The sequence below is a fragment of the Delphinus delphis genome, chromosome 10, assembly GCF_949987515.2.
Source record: "Delphinus delphis chromosome 10, mDelDel1.2, whole genome shotgun sequence".
Classification (NCBI taxonomy): domain Eukaryota; kingdom Metazoa; phylum Chordata; class Mammalia; order Artiodactyla; family Delphinidae; genus Delphinus; species Delphinus delphis.
In genome coordinates, this window is record NC_082692.2 from 16203367 (window position 1) to 16228027 (window position 24661).

The following is a 24661-nucleotide window of genomic DNA, read 5'->3' on the forward strand; positions in this document are numbered from 1 at the left end:
TCTTGCTGTCAATTCATGGTACAGCTGGGACCTGAATTTAGGTTTCTGGACAGCGTCAGATTTTCCTTCTTGAACTGCCCTGCCACTTAAATCTCACAGTTGGGTTTGCAGAAAGAACGAGAGAAGTTGCCCATATACAGTACAGGAGAGCAAACAGAGGTGCATTCTGTGCACTCTTCATGCTTTTTAATTTTCCTGTCCTTTCAGTGGTATAAATGGTAATTAATTGCCACAAAATATAGAAAATAAACAAGTTTTGTGATGTTCTCTTGGAATGTCTTCAGTAATGATTCTGACTTACTTGGTCTTTTCAGTGTCATTCCATTTACCTCCAACAAAGATGGTCAGGGGACAACATACAGTTTTGTTTCTACAAGCGTGCATTGGGGTTCTTCCAGCTAACTGTGACATCCTGTTTACATACCACGGGTTAAAACCGCTTTCATGTGGGTTCTGAGATATAGGGAGTTTGAAAAGGCTTTAGAGATGGATACCACAGTTTTACTTCTCTTCCCCTTTTTGTTTACTGGGAAATCTCTGGTTATTTAGTTCTAGAGTATTTTTTATTAGAGATTTATTTTAACTTTGTTGTAAAATACAATGATAAGTTTTAAAATTGCCGAACAACGTATAGGTTAGGGAACTATTTTAAAGCAGAGACCCCTGTCACTGTCCCCCCAGTTCAAGAAATGAAACATTGCTAGCCACTCTGGAAACCCCTTTACGTTCGCCATCACAGTCACAGCTCTCTCCCTGTCTCCACAGATGAGTACTGTCTTGACTTTTATAATAATCACTTCTGTATGGCTTTATACCTTACGGCTTCATCACCCACGTTTTGTTTTTAGACAGTGCAGTTAAATCTTGCCCATTTAAGAAAAAAACCTGAAGTGTATTTTAAATCTCTCTTAATCAGTAGGTTCCCCTTCTAGCTCTTTCTTTTCCTTATAACTTACCTGTTGAAGAACTTGGGCCTTTTGACCTGCGAGCTCTCCGTAGTCCAGATTTTGCTGATTGCATATTCAAGTGCAGTTCAGCACCTTCCTCTGTCCTCTGTTTTTGTTGCAAATTGGCAGCTTGTTACAGAGCCTTGGCAGGATGTTAGGGTGAATTGTATTCTTTCATTGGGAGGCTCGTAACGTGTGGTGGTTTCTCTGTTTTCGATGCTACCAGCCGTTGACGTATAACGCCGTGAGTCATTATTTCTTTGGGGTTTGAAAAATGATGACATTCTATTATATCATCTTGTCAGAGATTAGCTGTAATAATTTGATAAGGAGATGTCTCCCCTCATTAGCTATTTACTCACTGGTAGAGTTTATAGAGAAAGGCAGGATAAATTCTAGATTCCCTTATTTACCTGATTTCTAAGATAATAAATTGGATCCTATCATTCTCAGAAGGTAACTGATAGTCCCCTCCCCCCTTTTTTTTAAAGTATGATTAGAAACTCATGATTTTAAACATATTTGGGCTTCAGTCAAGGGCGATTCTTACCCAAGTTCAAATTGTCCTGTCTTTGGCCACTGTGATCCCCTTCAGGTTGATTTCTGTGTCCTTTTGACATGACCCTGGTATTCTTTTTTTTTTTCCTGGTACACGGGCCTCTCACTGTTGTGGCCTCTCCCGTTGCGGAGCACAGGCTCTGGACGCGCAGGCTCAGCGGCCATGGCTCACGGGCCCAGCCGCTCCGCCGCATGTGGGATCCTCCTGGACCGGGGCATGAACCCGTGTCCCCTGCATCGGCAGGCGGACTCTCAACAACTGCGCCACCAGGGAAGCCCGACCCTGGTATTCTTTGATAGCTTCCTTGCTCTCAGGTGGTTTGATAAGATGTTCCAAGCTCATCGTGTACATTTCTCATCCCAGACATGGACTCAACCATTTCTCTAAGAAGCCCTGGTTCCTTCAGTGGGAAATGGCATTTCATCGCCACATCTGGGTACTTTGCTTCTGTTGTTGGTTATTGTTCCTAGGCTTTTCCACTCTTTTCAGTGGACACATCCACACTTAAACACAACTTTTAAGATAAAATACCTCATGAGTTCATATTGACATTTCCAATTTACATTTAAGATTATAGAGTTTTACCTTAATCTCATATATTACGTATATATTTCCTTCCTTCTTCACCAAGAATCCTAGTTCTCAAGAACATAGGGGATGATAGAATTATCCCATAGTCCTCATTAGCTTTATTCCGCTTTATTTATTTATTATTTTTTTTCCTCCAAACAGTTTTATTAAAGATAACAAAGTTCTGTATACAAAGTGAGCTAAACCTGTTGCTTCAAACATGATACTTCCCTTAACTAGTGTTTTGATAAGTCAATCCATAGAGTGTCGAAAAGCAGCTTACTATAGAATTGATAGAAAAGTGCCCAATGCACATTACATGAATGGCCTAATCACTGGAACTCTGATAGTTCTGTAAGATAATTAACGTAAGGTACAATTGAGTCTCTATGACAAGCTGCTGGAGAACTGATACGGGATGTCTTATACATACAATAGTTTCAGAATAATAATAGTACTTGTACATACATCACCAGTCATGATTACTGAAAAAATTAAAAGGATTGTTTTGCAAATGCTATATCCCCATTCTCCTCCCAGATATTTTTAATGGGAATTCTGTATCTACATTGTCAAATCATATAGTCATTACATACTCAGTTTCTCACTTTTAACCCTTATTTGATATTCATTCCATAAATAACTATGTACTTAATGCCTGCCACAGAGACCCCACGTAAATACACTTCTAGTTATTTTTGGTGGTTTGAAGCCCGTTTTAGTAGGTTCCTTAGGAAGGGCCCCTAGGAACAACAGTCTCTTAGTCGTGGTATGTTGATACTACTTAGTGCTCCTTATACTGTATATCCAGTCAGTTTTGCTGGATATAAAATTCTTGGGTCACATGTTCTTTCTGGCATAGAGCACTGGTTTCAAAGTCTGGTGGCAGTGTAATTTTTTCCCCTCCTTATATGTAATGCGTTCTTTTTGCCCAGAAGCTCAAAGGAGTTTTTTCTTTTTCTTAAAGTCCAGTAATTTTATTAGAATGTCTCTTGGTGTTGGTTGTTCTTATTGTTCTGGGGTAATGTTCTCAGGTATATAGTATAATCTTCCAATATATGGACAAAACTTTTAAACTTTTTAATGTAAATTTTCTTGGATTATAATTTTTAGTATTCCCTTCCCTTGCCTTCAGGTTTCTTTTTCTTCATCAGGAACTCTTCTTATTCATATGATAGATTGTCTTTGCCTATCTTCAGTAATTGTTACTTTCTTTTGAATCCTGTGGTCTTGCTGAACTACCTTGTTAGTTCTAGTAGCTTTTTATTCCTTTAGGATTTTATCCATATTTGATCATTTCATTTGTGAAGAAACGCTTTTGATTCCTTTTCTCTGTGATTGTATGCCTTTTCTTTCCTTATGCCTTAGCAAGGGCCTCCATTATAATATTGACTAAAAGTGGTAAGAATGGGCATCCTTGCCTTGTTTCTCATCTTAGGGAGAAAACATGATGTTAGCTGTAGGTTTATTATAGATATCCTTTATCAATTTGAGGAAGTTCTCCTCTAATTTTAGTTTGCTGAGACTTTTTTCATGAATGGATTTTGAGATTTGTCGAATGCTTTTTCTGCTTTTGTTGAGATGATCATTTGGTTTTTCTTTTTCAGTGTGTTAATACAGTAAATGTGGTTCTATTTTTAGGAGCTCTGATTCTAGTTTGCTTAGGGGGTGATAGAAAGGATGATAAGATCACGATTGGCTGAGGAATGGCTTCCTCTTGAGAATATGGGAGTTCTTTCAGGTGTGGTGATTGTGGCCCTGTGGTGGCTTTAAGTCATTCGGTGGCACTGCTCTGCTTACCTGGTTGCAGTGCTAATGCTCACAGGTGCACATATAAGACCTTCTACTTTTATGTTGGGAGCTGTACTTGAGGTCATAACTTGTAGGTGACTCTGGAAGCCAATTGCTGTGAGGACAGGGGACTCAAATCACTGTTTGTCCATCTTTAATTACGGAGATCAGCTTTTTCTAGGCTCCTTTCACCTTTGATTTATAGGTTTTCTTTGGAAAAGTCACTTTTTTTTAAAGTTTTACACAAATGCTCCATGACTTCGGTTACTCATGTTCCCTTTCCCATGTATAAACTATGTCTTCTCTGGAATTTTGGGAAGGCGCAGAGATGTTTCTGTTCATTTGGTCATCTCAGCTCTCTGCTGGGATCAAAGTACATAATTTGGCTTTACCTTTTTTTTTTCTTTTTTTTGCGGTACGCAGGCCTCTCACTGCTGTGGCCTCTCCCGTTGCGGAGCGCAGGCTCCTGACGCGCAGGCTCAGTGGCCATGGCTCACGGGCCCAGCCGCTCCGCGGCATGTGGGATCTTCCTGGACTGGGGCACGAACTCGTGTCCCCTGCACTGGCAGGCGGACTCTCAACCACTGCGCCACCAGGGAAGCCCTGGCTTTACCTTTTAGAAGGTGTAAGAATATAGTAAATTTCCACACCTATATTTTGTATTTTAAGTGAGGCACTGGTGACCGCAGCTGCTGTGGTTCCAGTTGTAACATGCTCCTCCACAGCAGTTTTTCTGCAGTAATTCTGAATGTAATTCTCTTATTTCTTTCAAGTCCCATTTCTTTTTTTTCTAGCTTCAAATTAAGGATTTTAAAATATTATTTATGTGACCATAGCAGTCTAATTTTTTTTTCATGTGTAAAAATACAGGTAATATGTAGTACCTTATTAGTTCTGAGATAAAAATGAGGGAATATCAGTCTAATAGAGTGTTGGTTTTCTCTCTTTTTCTCATATATATATATAGGTATGTATGTGTATACTCCTGTGCATTAGTAAAATATAGTTACTTAAAGGGCCAGTTAATTGATTAATTTCAGTAGAATTCAGAGAAGAATCTCCAGAGGGAAATGGAACCTTTAAATTAACCACAGATGTCAGCTAGCCTTAATAATTAAAAAAGCATCCCAAGAATGACATGCTTTGTTTCTACATATAAAGGGAAATGGATAATTAATAGGATTATACAGTTAAAGCAAACCAAATCTTTCTTTTCATCTTTAACGTATATAATTTTTCACCCCACATATTTCATACTTGCTACATAGTGATTGTTCCATAAGTATTAGTTGATTAAATAAAATTTTTTAAATTGCTGCGGTCCTCTGTGTTGTTTTTCGTGTATACATACAGCCTTTTCATTGTTTTTTCTGTTCCCCGTGGTGACAACATTGAACATGGAAGAGACACTCTGAACATGTTTCGTGTGGCTCAGAGGGAGCCTGTAGTCTCTTTCTGTATGACTCTGCTGATAATAATGAAGTAATAATGAAGAAATCCTCTCTTTAGTTTATTATGGTTTAAGTCGTGTTGCTAAATGGTAAATGTCATTTGCTTGGTTATTTCCGTTGGTAATTTGAATTGATGTCAAGACTGACGTTGGTATCAGGGTGATGAAGTTTGTCCTTTGCTGGCATTGCAAACAGGAAAAACTTGACAGTTTTTTTTCCCCATCAAAATGGATTTTGTTTTGTACATTGATGTTGGTAAATGGGGCATTTTCACGTAGAAGACAGTGTTTGTTTCACTGAAATTGCTTTGCTTTCTGGGACTAGAGTTGAGTAGTGGCTCCAAGGTTTGTCTGTGACCAGCTATGTTGGTTGCTGCTATAAAAAAAATCTTTTTTTTCTTGTGAAGTTAAAAAAAAAAAAAGTTGTATTTGTGATCAGTACCTTTCTGAACTGAGGTCAGGGTAATTATAACTAATAGCTGTATTACTTTTCTGAAGATAAAATGAAAATTTAAAAAAAAATTTTAAAGAAAGAGTGATGGAGGGGACAAAGGAGAGAGTTGAAAGGAAAACCGTGCTGTTTAAACACTAAGAAAATTGTTCTTAAGAATATGATAGTAATTCTTATGAACTTTTTATTTGATTTGTAAAAGAGTCTGAGGACTTACCATAAAATTCAAATGTACATAAATGGTGTTGACACTAATCAAAGGTAGTTCCTCTGATTGGATTATCTGTGTTTCTGATGATGAAAAAGATGGATTCCTGCTTAGTGTTGGCCTTATTAAATTTTAAGAGACATAAGCATGGCTCTTCATCACAATTTTAGTTAATGATTGATTCTAGTGTTATTTCCTGTTAATTGGTTTTTCATTCGCTTATTAAATTGCAAGAGGTTTCTTGAAAATGTACTGTGAGGTGTGTAAAATGAATCATATCTAGGCATTGCCCTTAGGGAGCTTATAGTCTTGTAGGGGAGAGAAATCTATTGGAAGAGCTATTGATATATATCTATTGATATAGTATCAATTCTATAGGTCAGTGCTGAAGATTGTAAATCATTTGCCATAAGAACAGTACTGATAATTCCTTCTGAATTAGCTAGTTCAACTAGAATATGTTAAAAATAAGTTTTTTAATAGTGCCCTGAAATACTGATATTCTCTGCCTCTTGCGCCTCCAGTGAAACCTCTTGATCATGCAGGAGTTAGAGCTAGCTGAAAGGCAGTTAAGCAGCTTGACTTAGTCTCTTCTGTTGCCTCAGTCCTGTAGGTGTAAATTAGCCAAAGACACAACTCCGCAGATTCTTATCTTTTCCAGGCACAAGTGTCTCTTGCTTGGCCACTTTTTAATTGTATTATTTTAAATAACAAAGCACTTTTCTGTTACCTCCTCCAGGGGATCAGTTTTTCCATTAACTAATGCCTCTTTGGAAAAGTGACTTTGAAAAAGATGTGAAAACTTGAAAATTTTGTTTAGGAACCTTTTATAAGCGTTTACAACAGCTTGTTACTCAGACTGTATAAGTCGGTTCTAAATTCTAATTTTTTCTGGGTCTCCCACCAGAAACCAGGTTGGGATCTAATAGTACTGTAGCTCAAACTGTATTCAGGTTGGAACTCTAAATAAGACCAAGTATGCATTTTCCTTCAGAACTTTTATCCCTGTAATCCCATTTTTTAAAAATAAATTTATTTATTTATTTGTATTTATTTTTGGCTGCATTGGGTCTTCGGCTGCATTGGGTCTTTGTTGCTGCACACGAGCTTTCTCTAGTTGCGGTGAGCGGGAGCTACTCTTCGTTGCCGTGCGTGGGCTTCTCATTGCGGTGGCTTCTTGTTGCGGAGCACAGGCTCTAGGTGTGCAGGCTTAGCAGTCGTGCCTCGTGGGCTCTAGAGCACAGGCTCAGTAGTTGTGGCGCACGGGCTTAGTTGCTCCATGGCATGTGAGATCTTCCCAGACCAGGGCTCGAACCCGTGTCCTCTGCATTGGCAGGCGGATTCTTAACCACTGCGCCACCAGGGAAGTCCTGTAATCCCATTTTTAATTGGAACCAGAACTGTAAATTTCCCTCGTTCCTTGCTCAAAATATAGATTCCTGTCATAATTTAATTTTGGTCTTTCTTGGTGAATGTGATAATTAGAGTAAACTATAATGAAATGTGAAAATTGGATGGTGACTTGAATAAATGTAACAGCTGATCAGGGCATCTCTTTTCAGTGTCACTTTACTAAGGTCTTCCTATATACTGATGCACCTCGGAATTTTATTTTTAAAAAAACTTCTTTTTCCTTTCTCTCTTTGTTCCTTTCCTCTGTTGAAGGGTATTACCGTCTAAAGTGTTTGCTATGAGTAGAGTATCGGTGTTTTGATCTTAGGGAGGTGAAGTAATTACAGATTTGCTTTTCATTTTATGGGGATAATCTCCATAATAGGAATATGCATGTCATATACTTTAGGTTATTTTTTTTATGTTAATCCTTTTAAGGAAGGAGTGCTTTACTTACATTAACTAGCTTATCAAGAAGAAAATAATTGATTCAAATACTAAATGCTGTGCAAGTCCTAAATGCAGTTTTTTTTGTTTGTTTGTTTTTACATCTTTATTGGGGTATAATTGCTTTACAGTGTTGTCTTACTTTCTGCTGTACAGCAAAGTGAATCAGCTATTTGTATACATATATCCCCATATCCCCTCCTTCTTGAGCCTCCCTCCCACCTTCCCTATCCCACCCCTCTAGGTGGTGACAAAGCACTGAGCTTATCTCCCTGTGCTATGCAGCTGCTTCCCACTAGCTATCTATTTTACATTTGGTAGTGTATATATGTCAATGCTACTCTCTCACTTCCTCCCAGCCTCCCTTCCCCACCATGTCCTCAAGTCTGTTCTCTACGTCTGTATCTTTATTCCTGCCCTGCCACTAGGTTCATCGGTACCATTTTTGCAGATTCCGTATATATCTAAATGCAGTTTTAAATGTAGTGAGGTATCATATATACAGTGGTCTGATTTTCACTAGCCTCACTCATCTTACTTTGCCTTGGATCTTCAAGTTACATAAAAAAATCCACTGAACCTTACACCTCATGATGTAGGGTAGGGAAAACAATACATACATCTCTTTGTATGTATGCTCTTAGGTTCAGCAACTGGGGCATGTGAGTCAAAGTGATAAAAGACAGACTAACGGGAAAAACAAAACAAAACAGTTGTAATTATGCAAGTATGCAGGAGTTAGAATTTGGTGATTATATACCATCTTAACAAAGGGGGTAAAGAGTGGAGAAGAGTTTAGACAAAGGAAAAAGGGGCTTATTGGGGAGGTGTAAGTTATGAGAAGGTGATTAGGAAATATATGATACATAAGGCTTTTTAGTAAGGCTTGTTATGCAGGTAAGAGTCTGGTGATAAGAGCTGTCTCTGGAGTAGTTCTCTTCCTGGTACTAGAGAGGGAGACACCTTTACAAATGGAAATTTATGTCCTGCTTTTATCCAGATGGGAGAGGGGAGAGAGCTTTTTTCCTGAGTCTGCTGTTTCTTAATTGCCTTCATCTCAAAAGAATTCTTATTCCAAAGTGGCATATTTTGGGGTGGCATATTCTGGTCCCCTTAAATGAGAAAAGGAAGTTCTAGGTGAATGATAACATTACACTAGGTATTATGAGGCCTACTAATCCTTTATTTGAGCCTGCAACAACTCCTCCCATTTGAACTCAGAGCACTAAAGTTATTTTGCAGCATTTCACTTAAAAAATATAATATTAAAGTATATTTTGTAATGTACATAATACATTAATATAGTACTCCATGTGTATGATTTATATACAGTTGTATGTATTTAGGTATTTGAGATCCATCTCTTTTTTTTTTTAACTGGTGGGTACCTTGATAAAAAGTTTGGTCGGGCTTCCCTGGTGGCACTGTGGTTAAGAATCCGCCTGCCAATGCAGGGGACATGGGTTTGAGCCCTGGTCCGGGAAGATCCCACATGTTGCAGAGCAGCTAAGCCCGTGAGCCACAACTACTGAAACCCATGTGCCTAGAGCCTGTGCTCTGCAACAAGAGAAGCCACTGCTCTGAGAAGCCTGTGCACCGCGCCGAAGAGTAGCCCCCGCTCGCCGCAACTAGAGAAAGCCCGTGCGCAGCAATGAAGACCCAACACAGCCAAAGATAAAAAAAATTAAATAAATTAAAAAAAAAAAGTTTGGTAACCACTGCTCTGTAAATTTATTTGTTCTTTTTGATGTTCTAACCTTGTACTTAAAATATTGATTTCTATGTCTGTTCAGTTTGCATATTTCAAACTTTCTTTTTTGGTCTTTTTAACTTCCTGTGTATTCCTTGAGGCACAAATTCCTCTTGGTATCCGACAGACCTCTAAGCATATATTGTACACATAATAGACACAAAATATTTCATTAATGAATTTGTGAAAATCATATATAAAATGAAGTTTTTGATTGTTGTCATTTATTCCAGAAATTTTTGGCATGGCAGTTAGAAATGGTGGTGGTAGATTGAATAGACAAGTTAGAAATATATTGAGAAGTAACAGCTGACACAAGAGAAAGAGAAGAATCAATATATGTGGCTTACTGAGGTTATTTATTATGGGGCCATACAACCTTATGGATCTTGGTAAGCCTTGGCTTAGGACATCATTATATCAAGGCAAAGGGCAGTGATGGATGACTGCCAGTACTGTCTTTACTTTGACCTTGGGCAATCTGTTTAATCTTCTGATCCTCAGTTTCCTCTTTTATAAGTGAAATGATAGGGCTAGAAAATTTTGGTTGTCTCTTACAGATGTGAAATTCTATATCTACTGTGATTATTTAAGGCAATCAACTATGGTTCAGTTAGATTCACTGTATCTTGTGTAATAAGAAATGTAAGCATGCCATGTATTTTAGAAACATTTCCTTGAGAATGGTTACATATGTTTTGCCTGGCATGTAGGCCAGTGTGTAGGGAATAAAGCTTTGGGAGGTGAAAGAAGGCAAATTAGAATGAATAAGTGGAAGCTATCTAGAGGTAGAGTTTAATAAGAAGAACATATGGACAAAAACATGTGTACAGTGATTAAACAGGAAATTTTGAGGTAATGAACTTCCTGCCATTGAGGAAGTAAAGCAGAAGCCACATGACCATTTATAAGGAATATTGTAGAAAATATTAAACATTTGGGTAAAATTTATTTAACTGGGCAACCTTCCTATCCAAGAGGATGTCTGGGAATGTTGGGGAGCACTGTGAGTTTACCTGAAGTAAGTTAGGGAGGTAGATAGGGAGGAATATGGCACATAATCCTCTGAAATTTGTCTTTATCCCAACATGATGGCTCCCGAGAAGCTGGTCCCGGTGCCTTACCACAGATGCTGGGGAATCTTTCCCTTGCCCTGTTTTGGTGTCAGGCTTTTGAAAACAGTGTTATGAGTGTCTTCTTTATTTTCTTAACTCCTTATCCAACAGAGATAACTATTATTTACAATTTGGAATATTTCCTTTCAGAATCCCTGGCAGGATTCAGAGAGAAGCATCTTCCTGTAAGCCTAAGGAATCTTTCCCATTCTCTGAACTTGATTCCCTTTGGAGCAGGAGGCTACCCAGGCCCACCTGGTGCTTTCTCACTGTGTTTCTTATCCTCTCATGAGCGTGCAAGCACAAGTCACCCATTTTCTGATTTCTGCAGGAGGTTCTTCTTCCTACTTCTTGCCATCCCTCCTGGCTTTGGTCTCTCCCCCTTCCCCCATCACTTTTTCCCCTATAGCTTTTTAAAAAAACATTTTTATACTTCTCATTGAAATTCCCTTTTCTATAATGAACCAACCTTCTTTACGCTGTTAACCTCTTCACAGAAGTCTATGTCCTTGTCAATTATAGCTCAATGAAGCTGGGAAGAAAAAAAGTCCATGCCCTGTTCTCACCATCTTTCTTAAAGTCACAGAATCCTTTCTTCAAACAAAATATTTCACAGACTCTTGATAGGTAGAGCAGATGAAAGCACAGTAACAGGATGTAGGAGGAAGAGGAAGTTTCTGGTCCTGCTTACTCAGCCCGCTCTGTGTCCCTGGCCTGGTCCCTCAGGGACTTCACTGGGAGTCAGCGTTCCACAGCCCTGCATTCAGAGAATCTACCTCTCCTTCATAACTGGGTACCCTTGGGTCTCTTTACATGGCCACATGCTTCTTCTCCCACAGGGCTGCTCGCAGCTGTCCTCACTACCTCGGCATCTCTGTTCTTCCCCTGCACGCAAAAACCTGGGTTGTAAGGCCTATTTCTTCCTTTTCTCACTAGATTGCGAGAACACCTTGAGGGTAGAGACTATCCTTTTATTTTTTTGTTCCTTGTGTTTAGCATGTGGTGAATGACTGAATGGTAGAATGGAAAAATAAAATGCCGAATTAATGACTTTTAAATAAATAATAGTTCTTATAGGTGAACCCAGGAACTTGTATTGCAGTAAGCACAATAAAGGAAACCTATTGAACCTGAAATCAAGTGGGAATTTCTTCACTGGTTTTATAGGGCCAGTTCATCAGGGAATGGCAAGTTGTTATATCCAGATACACTTTAAAGAAATGACTGCTGTGTCTAAAAGGATTAACTATTGTACTATGGTAATCTGCCTCAGGTGCCTACTTTGCCACTGTTACGAAGTGTTGAGAAACTTTTACCCTTTGGACTCCTCTTTTCTAGTGCAATGAAGACCATTCCCCGTGTGGTAACATTCTTTCTTCTCATGGGGCATAAAATGTGCAATTACGTTTTTAGCTTTGTTGGTTAAAATAATATTCAGTATTGTGACCCTGAGATTAAACCCCAGTTACTTTGGATTAGAATGTCTCCAGACAGCCCCAGTTACCTATTTGAATATATCTGTTTGCATTATTTTTTTAGACTGATAAATCCTGTCAAGACTTAGAGTAACTTTATTTTCAACTTTTGGTGGCTCCTAGCCTAACTCTGCAAGTCTTGATAACAGTCATGTATGGAGACAGTTGCATTGTTGCTGCCAACTCTTTCCTCCTTGACTGGTTGTTCCAAAATTTAAAAGAAGGGCATTGTGGTTATGGAAATAGATCACAAACATAGATCCTTAGTTGTTTTATCTTAGATAATCTGCTGAGGTGTTTTTATGAGTTTCACATGGCTATATGCCTGCACATAAATACTTAAAATAGTGTCCTCTCACTTGAGTATTTGAATGCAGACAGTACTCACTTGCAGAGTAGTTAAGAGTGCTTGCTTTGCATAGAAACAGATTGTTTTGACCCTTCTTCCAGTACTGCTGTTTTAAGAGGGGTATCAATATACATTTAGAAATTAAAAAATCAGATGTATATTTAAGAATACTTTTTCATAAAAGAAAATTTTGATTGAAGACTTAGATATTACTATAAGTATTTTTATATAGGTTACATATCAATTTGCAGGAAGGATATAAGGAATAAGAGAAATGAACATGGAGAAGAAGCAACATTTCCTCTTTATCTGCTACTTATAGGGAACTGAGTTTTTCTTGATGGATCCATGAATTTACTACTCTTCTATTAGACTGTGATTTTGTTCACAAGACTCAGGAAAACAAGAGCTGTGAAATATTAAATTGTGTTTCTACTTTGAAGACATTCAATATGTTATAATCTGTGTCAGTTTCTGTGTTGTTTTAATCAAGAAATGTTTGCTCCAATGTTTATTACACAATCAAAGCTCAGGTTTGATTTATGTTCTGAAATGTAGGATTCAAGGACTCAGGAGATCCTGGGTGCTCATCCCAGCTCCAGCACTAAATCCACAAAGTGTGGAACTTTGGACCTCGACCATTGCACGTCTTCTTGAATATCAGTTTTCTCATCTGTGAGATCATGATATTATATCATCTTTATGCGTTTTCTATGATGCTGTGAATTTTAAGATTCTGTACAAATTATTTCTTTCATTTGGTGCTTGGCAGAAAAGAAGAAAATGTTTCATTATGTTTTCTTTATTACTCAAGTTAATGCTGTAGACAAGGATACATCTCTGTTCTAATTTAGAAATGCGTTTCAAGAAAATATGAATGATTCTATTGAATTAACTTTACATTCAATTTTCATTTTACTATATGTGCTGCCGAAGCGAGCACTCAATTTTCATTTTAATTGACAATTTCAAGGCTATCTAAAATGAAAACATGGACATTTATAGTATTTTAAAATTCCTTAAGGTATTATTCTTATCAGCATTCATATGTTGAAGGATAAGGCTTTAAAAAATATGTCTGTGCTGGGTACATTTCTAAAGAAAAAATATTCAGGCCTTATTTCAGGCTTATGAACCTGAGCAAAGTTTACTAAACAAGAAGAACAGGATGTAAGAAAGGAATGTTTAGAACAAGAACACTCTGAGAAATTGCATTAAAACTTTTGATACTTTATTTGGTCACAGAGTGTAGCATCAATATTCCATAGCTGGGGCATGATTTTTGGCTTATAGTTCTGGTCTACTCTAGCATTTTAAAGCCAAATTCAATAAAAGTGTGAAATAATATTTTAAATAAATGATTTAAACATCTCTATTTTGAAATTTCCTCTTAATTTTCTGGGGTTCTGCTTACTCCCTAAAATCAGTCTTGGACTGTTCTTTCATGACCTGGTCTAGTGTTGATAAAGTCAGCAGAACGCTTTCCCTGGGTTGTTGTATATTGGCTATACTGTTTTCAAATATGTTATACAACTAACTATATAATGGTGACCTTGATGAAGTACATATAAATGCTAATCATGATTATTATTGCTGTTATAGTATGGTTGGTGGTGATATTACCTCTTTTTGTTTTTGACGCTAATATTTTTTAGCCTATGGGAATGCTTCTACATTGCTAAAGAACCTTACAGTTTTGTACTCAATAAGGATTCTCTCCACACCTTTAGGGATTGTTGCATCCACTGTCATCAAGCATCACTTTGGAATACATTTCAAAAATCTACCCCCAGCTCTATTGCCAGCCAGCTGAATTGCATCCAGAGACTTGATGGGCATTAGCAGAACCTCAGACTGGGTGTGTCATATTGGAATCTCCTTCTATCCCAGTACTCAGCTTCTGCTGACAGCTAGTGGCACCACTTTTCTTTTATCTTCTTAGACTAGGGATCGGCAGCCTCTGGCCTTTGGGCCAAGTCTGACCTGCTGCTTGTTTTATTTATTTATTTATTTAATTTTTTGGCTGTGTTGGGTCTTCGTTTCTGTGCAAGGGCTTTCTCTAGCTGCGGCAAGCGGGGGGCCACTCTTCATTACCGTGCGCGGGCCTCTCATTGTCGCGGCCTCTCTTGTTGCGGAGCACAGGCTCCAGACGCGCAGGCTCAGTAGCTGTGGCTCACGGGCCTATTTGCTCCGCGGCATGTGGGATCTTCCCAGACCAGGGCTCGAACCCGTGTCCCGTGCATTAGCAGGCAGATTCTCAACTACTGCGCCACCAGGGAAGCCCTTGCTGCTTGTTTTTAAAAAAGTTTTATTGGAACAGAGATGTACCCATTTGTTTAAGTATTGTGTCGATCTGCTTTTGCTCTAAGGTGGCAGAGTTAAGCAGTTACAACAGAGACCTGTGATCACCAAAGCCTGAAGTAATTTACTCTCTGGCTTTTTTTAGAAAATGTCTGTTAATCCCTGCCTCAGACTCAAAACCTTGACATCACCTTTGATTCATCCTTGGGGTTTCTCAAGTATATTCTAGCAGGAGAACTCATCTCCTTTTAACTTTTTTTTTTTTTTTAATCCTCCCCATGTGTTCAGGTCCTCACATCCTTTTGCCTAGGGTATTAAATGAATTTCCCCAACCACTGGCTTCTTTTCCCCGTGTCTTTCATTTTGCACCTTGCCACCAGGGGCCTGTTCTCAAAGTTTGGCTTTACTCTGTGTCCACTCTGCCACCAAAATTTAAATTTTCCCCACTGCCCACTACATTGGAGCCTGTCCAGCCTTTTGTGTAAGGCTCCTTCCACAATATGAGCCCTGTGTCTCTCTTACATAGAAATTCTTTCTATAATGAAATGCTTTCCCCTAACTTCCTCCCTTCTTGCCTTTGTCCGTGGTGTAACAACTGCCTGGAGCTTTTCCTGCCTCCATTTCACCCGCTCCAACTCCTGTCTCCCCTTAAAATCCTCTCAACTTTTTTCATAAAGCTTTTTACTGTATTTTTCTGTGTGCATATTCTTTGTCCCTCCATGATGTGTTGCCTGTACATCTTTCTGTCACGTTAGGGCATTTTACTTGATGCTGTGTTGTTTATGTTCTTTTACATCTCATCTCATCCATTATAAACCAGAAGCTCATTGAGTGTAAAGGCCTGTCTTCCTCTTACTGTGGTCCCTTAAACACTCACTATCATGTCTTAGACGTGCTTAATAATTAAGTAATTGAATCACATTACTGGAAGCCAGCTTTCTTTTTTTTAAAAAAATAAATTTATTTTATTTTTATTTATTTTTTGCTGCGTTGGGTCTTTGTTGTTGCGTGCGGGCTTTCTCTAGTTGCGGCGAGCAGGGGCTACTCTTCGTTTCGGGTCGGTGCGCGGGCTTCTTACTGCAGTGGCTTCTCTTGTTGAGGAGCACGGGCTCTAGGCATGCAGCCTTCAGTTGTTGTGACTTGAGGGCTCAGTAGTTGTGGCTTGCGGGCTCTAGAGTGCATGCTCAGTAGTTGTGGTACACAGGCTTAGCTGTTCCGCGGCATGTGGGATCTTCCTGGACCAGGGCTCGAACCCGTGTCCCCTGCATTGTCAGGGAGATTCTTAACCACTGCGCCACCAGGGAAACCCTGGAAGCCAGCTTTTTAATTTGGATTTAATAATTGGTGACCTCACAGACCCTTGAACATTTGGCAGTGATTCTAGGTGCATAGCTAAAGTTTGGGAAGAAACCAGATGTTATTTCCTTGTTATTAATGTAAATGGAAAGATTTTTTTGTTTGATAAGGTATTTCACATTTACTACAAGAAAACTATTTGTGTGCAATGGTGTGCTTGGTACTGATAAAAAAAAAAAAAAGAAAAAGTAAAACCAAGTGGCAGAGCCAGACAGTAATTCTCTTGGATATGTTAAGCAATCTACCAACGTCAGATTTTCTTGATTCTATTAACAAGCTTTTTCAGGATTCCAAATGGAAAAGTTATACCAGAGTACTTTAAGAAGTTACGGAAGTGAAATGCTTATGGATGCTGTTAAACTAGTATTTTGTCCTCTGCCCGTTCGTTCATTTAATCATTCTGTGCACACTTCCCAGGGGTTTTGACGTGGCTGTTGATCACCCATAGCTAGTTCTGTTAACCATCCCCTGCCACCTTTTTTAGGCTTTCGGTTCTGAATTTGTAGCCTGGAAAAAGTTGACAGAAACAAAAAAGGGTGTCAGATATAGAGACTTTTCACTTCATGGTGGTGTAGTCTAAAAGTTACAAGTCTGGAAACTGGACTGCTGATTCCCTTAGCTTTCTCAGTTGGTTTCAGAAACCTAGACATTGCCCGGGGTGGGGGGCTCAGAAACACAGTTGGTGTACAAAACACAATATCCGAGCAACCAGGGGAAAAAGTAAACAGAGCATCACACGTCCCAAACCCACATACTTGAAGAAGAATTGAAGACTTAAAATTTTAATATAAATGGGTAAAGAATATGAATAGTTTCTAGGAAAAGTTGTTAGCTCTGCTTGGTCTACCACTGTCTTCTAGCACAGAATCAATGTTTGCTGTATGCCTGTGTGCCCAGACAAATGATTACCACCCACATAAAATGTATCCCAACTTCCTCCTAAGTAAAGAAATGCCTAATATAAAATAACCAGACATGTATACCTTTGAACCAACGTGTCTACTTCTTAGAATTTGTTAGGGAAATTTAGCATAAATTTCGCATCTAGGTTTTTATAATCCAGAAATACTGTCTCAAATATTCAAAGATTATCTATCCATCCACATGTGTTTGTACGTGTATGTGTGTGCATATGTCTATATGCATGTGTATTGTGAAAAAATTTGTAATAGTGAAAACTTGGAAATAACCTAAATGCCTATCAGAACACAAATAGTTAAGCTATAGTATACCCACATTGTAACCTTTATAAAGGATGAGGTTCCACTGCTGGGTGTATATCTAGGATATATAAATACTAATTCAAAGAGATATGTGCATCCCCAATGTTCTTAGCAGCATTGTTTGCAATTGCCAATATAAGGAAGCAGCCTGAGTGTCCCTCAGCAACTGAATGGATAAAGAAGATGTGGTGTATAGACACACAGACACACACACACACACACACACACACACACACACACACACAGTGGAATACTACTCAGCCATAAAAAAGAACAAATTTGTGCCATTTGTAACAATAGGGATGGACATGGAAGGTATTATGCTAAGTGAAATAAGTCAGAGAAAGACAAATACTGTATGATATCACTTATATGTGGAATCTAAAAAATAAAACAAACTAGTGAATTTAACAAAAAATAACAGATACATAAAACAAGTGGTTACCAGTGGGGAGAAGGAAGGGGTTCGGGCAAGATAGGGGTAAGGGATTAAGAGGTACAAACTACTATGTATAAAGTAAATAAGCTATAAGCTGTTGGGGATATATTGTATAACATGGGGAATATAGCCAGTATTTTATAATAACTATAAATGGTGTATAACCTTTAAAAATTGTGAATCACTATGCTGTACACCTGTAACTTCAATAATACTTCAACTAAACTTCAATTGAAAAAGTAAAATACAAAAAAAAAAGGGGTGAGGCTGATCTTTAACTAAAGAAACAAAAGGAAAGATACACAAGGTGTATTGGATGGAAGTTGTAAAACAAAATATTGTTTCATCTTTGTGTATTTATAGTGAACAGAGGTCTAGTTATACATCATACCTGCATATGAGAGGGATTGTCTGGACATAAGCATAAATAATCTATAAGTTGTAGACAGTCTCTGAGGAACAGAAGTGAGGAGATGTGTGAATTCTCAGGATAGAGGGAGTATTATACCTTCTATTTCTTACTCTTCTGTTCAATTTTTTCAATGTATATTTTACTTTTATACTAGACAAAAGACTGGGAAATCATGTATTATGTTTTAATATTAATATTTAAAATAATGAATGATTTAAAATAATTGAATGGCTAATGTCTATCTGGAAAATGTGGTTTTGAAGAACGATTTATATCCTTGAATATTCTATATAAGTAAAATTTTTTGTTTTATAATGAGGCTGTAATGAAAGACATTATCAGATTGGACTGCCATTGTGTTGTTTATGGTGTGTTAAATAGACACATAGTTCAGAAGTCTTATTATAATGCATTTTTTTGAAGCAGTTGTAAGAAAATCCTGTTTGATGCTAGATGGTCATGTTATGTTTTAGGGAACGTACGTGCACTAACATCAGTTTCCAAGGGTACGCCTGTGAGGAAAAGAATTAACACTGTTTTCTCTTCAATCTTTTAGAAAAGCTCAAGAGGAGAACAAGAAAGTAGTGCTTGCTGGATGTGTTCCTCAAGCGCAGCCTCGCCAGGACTACCTTAAAGGGCTGAGCATCATAGGGGTAAGCTTGCACCTGATAGGAAAAAAGACAGTCCTACATTGTTAAAACTTGCCATGGCTCCACATTTTATTTTCTATGTCTAGGTTATTTACAAGCTAGGTTACACTTCTGGCTGTCCTTAACATACTTTCCCTATTGCCACGGAAACTTTGTCACGTCTGTGTAACATCTGAACCTACTGCGAAAACATGTTCTAGTTTCTCTCATTTAAAAAGAAAAAATTACACAATAAAAAGCCATAGTATGGAATTTAAGGTCGTTAATTATAACCTGGTCTTTATCTGTGTGTCCAGCACTATCTCTTGCCATATCATACTATATAGGTGTCTTTTTTGGAATGTCCCACTTCCATCTTACTCATCCCCCAAGATGTGGCTTCACCATTACCCCTTCTCTCAGCCTGACCTGACTGCTCTGCGCAGGCCTCGATAATCCTGTCTCTGGGTTCCTTTCACTTACTATGCAGTTACCTTTCATTTGATCTCTCAGCATTTCACAGAGTTGTATTTTTGGGGTTAACTTATGTGGTTTTTTGAATACAGCCCACCTCTCTTTTTGAATTATTAGCTCCACGCTGACAGCTTTTCAGTCTTTTTTTAAACGCCCACCACGTTTCTCCAGCCTTTGCCAAGGTGCCTGAAATACAGTAGGCATCCTTTCAATCACTGTTTGGTGACCGACTGAATGAAAGAAGCTTCCTTTTGTACTTCTGTTGTTGGTGTGCTTCTTTCCCTGTTGGGCAGTAAGTTCTGTGAAGTCAGGGGATGACTACTTCCTATAATATCTTTCTTATTCTTTGTGGACATCACTGTTCACAAATGCCCAGAGGGAGTTAGCATTCAGACAGTACTTGTTGACCAAATGGTGGTGTTTCATCCTTCCCACCATTCTGTTATAGCTGTACTCACTGTGCTTAGTAATGATCTTCTTTTAAAGAGGCTCTATTAATTTAAAAATATATATAAAAATATTGTATGCTCATAGAAAAAATTGTATGAAAAATTGGCATCTGGATTGAGACTTACTGGAGTTTTTTCCTTATTTGATGTACTATTGATAGGTTCTTTTTTTTATATAATTATAATTACTTCTGGAAGGTTTGCTGTATTGTTTTTTTTGTTTTAGAAGATGTTGGGGGTAGGAGTTTATTAATTAATTCATTAATTAATTTTTGCTGTGTTAGGTCTTCGTTTCTGTGCGAGGGCTTTCTCTAGTTGTGGCAAGCGGGGGCCAGTCTTCATCGCGGTGCGCAGGCCTCTCACTGTGGCGGCCTCTCTTGTTGCGGAGCACAGGCTCCAGACGCGCAGGCTCAGTAGCTGTGGCTCACGGGCCTAGTTGCTCCACGGCATGTGGGATCCTCCCAGACCAGGGCTGGAACCTGTGTCCCCTGCATCAGCAGGCAGACTCTCAACCACTGCGCCACCAGGGAAGCCCAATTGATAGGTTCTTATACTGTATTCTCAGTGTAGTGAACTTGTTTTCTGCTGTGAAGTCCTTGCCCCATTGGCAAATTTAATAATCTTTGAACAAACATTCTCATGTTAAACAAACAGAACCTGAATGTTTGGGAACTTTAGTTTGTTTTCACCACTTGTCTGTTTACATTTTGATTTCTCTTGGTTTAAGGAATGAACTGAATATGGACTCCTGAGTTATCTTTTCATGTCAGACTAACTTTCTCCATAAACATAATCCTGCTGTGTTAGGGAAATAGAAAACTAGTTAGGATTCTGTTTTAGAGATAAAGCATGGTAAAAGCTTAGAATTCATCTTTCAATTCATCTCAAGGAATTAAGTTCCCAGAATAGTAGAATTTCTGTAGTATGGCAAAAGTCTCTTCTCTATGTACATTATGGTAACATTTCCCTGAACTCCACTGTGTATTGTGAAGAGCTTAGTGTATGTGAGTATATTGGGGAGATTCTCAAGATGGTGGGAGAGAGGATGCCCAGCGCTGGTGATACAGAACACTATTTTCAGGGATGATGTAAACTCGTGCGTATGGCAAATAAACATTTTTTTCCCCATTTAATCTAGCATGCTTTCTGTTTTGTCTCATTTTATTACCCTTAAAATTCTTTATATTTATTTAGCTTCTTTATCATTGGAGAAACAATACATGTTTGAAAAAGTGAATAGAAAGAAAATTCATAATCCTCTCACCCTAACACAATAATCATCTCCTTCAGACTTTTAACCTCTGCCTATTTTACTTAATTGTAATCTCAAAACTATATTGTGTCCTTATTTTTCCATGAGATTTTATTCCATGAGCTCTTTAACCATTTTAAGTCCTGTGTTAATTTTCTGCTGAAGGGTATACCATAAGTTACTTAACTGTTCTTAATTGTTGGATATAAGTAGTTTTCTAATTTTTAGGAAATGTACATCATACAGTAATGCTCATAAAGGGCTTTTTAAATTTAAGATCAGTATATTGTGAAAAGTTTCCAAAAGTAGAATTGCACTAACAATAACAACATTTCGGGGTTGTAGTTTAATTATATCTTCAGCATTTGGTATTATTACTAAAGTATAAGATTGTTCTTTGTCAACATCATTTTATAGAGCATTTTTATCTGTGGCAGCTATATGACATCTATCATAACTGACACTTTATATATAAAAATTATGTACAGGAGAACTGAAAATTTTGAAGAAAATTTGGAGAAGGAAACCAATATTATTTATAATTGGCATTTCGAGAGATCTATTTCTGAATATAATTGTTGAACTGCTACAAAATCAGAAACCTTCTGAAACATAGTGAGTTACAGTCAAGTAAAGAAATGAATTAGAGGCTTCCCTGGTGGCACAGTGATTAAGAATCTACCTGCTAATGCAGGGGACATGGGTTCGAGCCCTGGTCTGGGAAGATCCCACATGCCACAGAGCAACTAAGCCTGTGAGCCCCAACTACTGAGCCTGCACTCTAGAGCCTGCGAGCGACAACTACTGAACCCGTGTGCTACAACTACTGAAGCCCGTGTGCCTAGAGCCTGTGCTCTGCAACAAGAGAAGCCACCACAATGAGAAACCCACGCACCGCAATGAAGAGTAGCCCCTGCTGCAACTAGAGAAAACCCTTGCGCAGCAACGAACATCCAACACAGCCAAAAATAAATAAATTTATTTTTAAAAAAAGAAATATATTGGTTTACACAAAGGAAAAACAATTCTGAAGTGTAAAAAAAAATATGAAGGTGTTTAAATTCATTGACTTGGGAACCTGTTTTTAGGAGGATGTTTAGAATTGTATTGCACAGTTGATTTACAGGCTGTGTGAAAACTGTTATTCCTTCACAGAATTTTCCTCACAGAGTCTCTGTGATGGGAGAGCGTTAATAGAAGTCGAAGGAAGACCAGCTGTAACTGTATTATGCGCTTTCACCTCCTGCTAGGATTTGTCTGTGTTGTGCCACATACAGGGAGGATGGTCTGCTCTGTTGACCAAGTGATCGAAATAAAAGGCTGCCTTTAGATGGTGAGCAAGGTACTTACTGCACACTTGAGTTAAAAAGACAAGTCTGGGGCTTCCCTGGTGGCGCAGTGGTTGGGAGTCCGCCTGCCGATGCAGGGGGCGCGGGTTCGTGCCCCGGTCTGGGAGGATCCCACGTGTCGCGGGGCAGCTGGGCCCGTGGGCCATGGCCGCTGAGCCTGCGCGTCCGGAGCCTGTGCTCCACAACGGGAGAGGCCGCGGCAGTGAGAGGCCCTCGTACCGCAAAAAAAAAAAGACAAGTCTGTCCCATGTTTGCAGGTGCTCCTGGAGTAAGCATTTAAGAAGATGTTTAATAAGGAAGAATGATATTTGTTACCATCATAACGTTAATTTCCACCCATATCAACCTTTAGAAATGCGACAGTTAATTTGTTTCCATAATCAGAGAGAGCAGTGTGGTGAGGGCACTTAGTAATTGGTGATTTGACTCCTGGGCTTTATATTATCATCTGTCGTAATGTCTCCTAAATCTAGTTGTGATTAATATTATCTGTGTGGTGGAACGGAGAAAGAAAATAACAGAATATCAACCAGAAGTAATACCTATCAACCTCTGGGTCCAGAAGAACTGGCTTTGGTGGCAGTAATCTGTAGCCTTCTCCCATCCGGGTTTTTTTTTATAGCAGGAGAGGAGAAAGAACAGATTTGAAAACGTATATGTGTTGGATAGAAAGACCTTTTTTTAACCAAAACTTTTTCCCTAGCATGATTAAATGAAGTTTATATCTAGAATATAAATTTATAAAAACATGAATTTATAGGTAATCAGTGCAGAATCAAGATCTTTTTCATTTTTATGGGATCTTGAAACATTTTACCTTACAGTGAAAATTTTCATTTCTCTCTTTTTTTCAAATAAAATTCATTCATTCATTCATTCATTCATTCATTCATTTTTGGCTGCGTTGGGTATTCATTACCGTGTGCAGGCTTTCTCTAGTTGCGGCTTGCGGGCTCTAGAGCACAGGGTCAGTAGTTGTGGTGCACGGGCTTAGGTGCTCCACGGCATGTGGGATCTTCCCGGACCAGGGCTCAAATCCGTGTCCCCTATATTGGCAGGTGGATTCTTAACCACTGCACCACCAGGGAAGTCCCTTCATTTCTCTTTTGACAAATACAATGGTTAACTGTTCACCTTGGAAGCAGTTTTCATGCAATGTCACTTTTGTTTTTTTAAATCACTGCTCTTATTTGTTTACATTGGTTACTCTGTGTCTAGCTGTAGGTAGTTCCAAGATGTTGTGACTGTACCTATTGAATGCTACTTTTCTTCTCTTCAGTTTGTTTTTTGGCAGGAAAGTTTCTTTTAGCATAGTCAACCAGGAAGGATGTTCTGTTTTAAAGTCTGGTAGCAAAAAAGAATAGTAGACTTCAGAGCTCAGAAAGCCAGGCTTTAAATCCCAGGGCTGCCACATTATTGTTTTTTTCTATTCAGCTAGTACTTACTGAGTGCCTACTAAGTGCTAGCTACTGTTCTAGGTGCTAGGAATGCAGCGGTATATAAAATCACCAAAGATCCCTGTCCCCATAGAGCTTGCATTCTAGTTCTTGGGGAGAGAAATCTGATTTGAGCCTAGAACATCTTCAGCCTTCTGGAGAGTGTGGTGGGATGGGGCCCTAGATGATGGGGAGATTGATTAGTTGGGAATTTCTCTGTAAGGTTCAGATGGAAATACACTTTGTGTCCATCAGCTGGGAGTTGTGTTAGGAATAGATGGCTGAAATAGTATTTATTTGCTTGAGCTCTGCTTAAGGTAGTGTTATTTCTCAGTTCTTATAGTAGTCATTATTGATAGGCATGACATTTATTAGGAAGGTTGGTTTTTATTCTGTTACAGGAAAGCATGTTTACAGAATTGTACATTTTGTGTAGGTTTTCTGAGCTAATAAAGACTGTATCTGAAATTGGTCTTGGCATTGATTCATTAGGCTTATCTTTGTATAATATCTCTAGAAATCCTAAATAAACTGTGAATTAATAAACAGGTTGTAACATTTAAAAACATTTTTAAAACATGCAATTCAAAGCAGAATACAGTTAGATGCTGAAAATTTGTATATGACAGCACATCCTGATGTGCCAGCTGTGAGCCCTGCAGGCAGATGCATATTTCCTTTGGACAGCTGAACAAAAGTGTGGTTTAACGCAGGTGTCCACTTATCTCAGAGCCTCTTACCAGGTTGATTTGCAGTGGTTTAAACATCTTTTCAGGCAGGCTGCTCTAATCCTGAAAAGTCAGACAGCATGATGGCTCTTTCATACGTGAATGTTAA

The 24661-nt window shown here is 38.5% G+C and overlaps 1 protein-coding gene across 4 annotated transcripts in view; it reads left to right on the forward strand.

Annotated features, from left to right (window-relative positions):
• Positions 1–24661, forward strand: part of CDKAL1 (CDK5 regulatory subunit associated protein 1 like 1) — a 654211-nt gene that overhangs the window by 147169 nt on the left and 482381 nt on the right. For all 4 annotated transcript variants that reach the window (XM_060023566.1, XM_060023563.1, XM_060023565.1 and 1 more), the window contains one exon: positions 18792–18888. In XM_060023566.1, coding sequence (XP_059879549.1) covers positions 18792–18888 — 97 coding nt within the window. The remainder of the gene's footprint in view (positions 1–18791; positions 18889–24661) is intronic.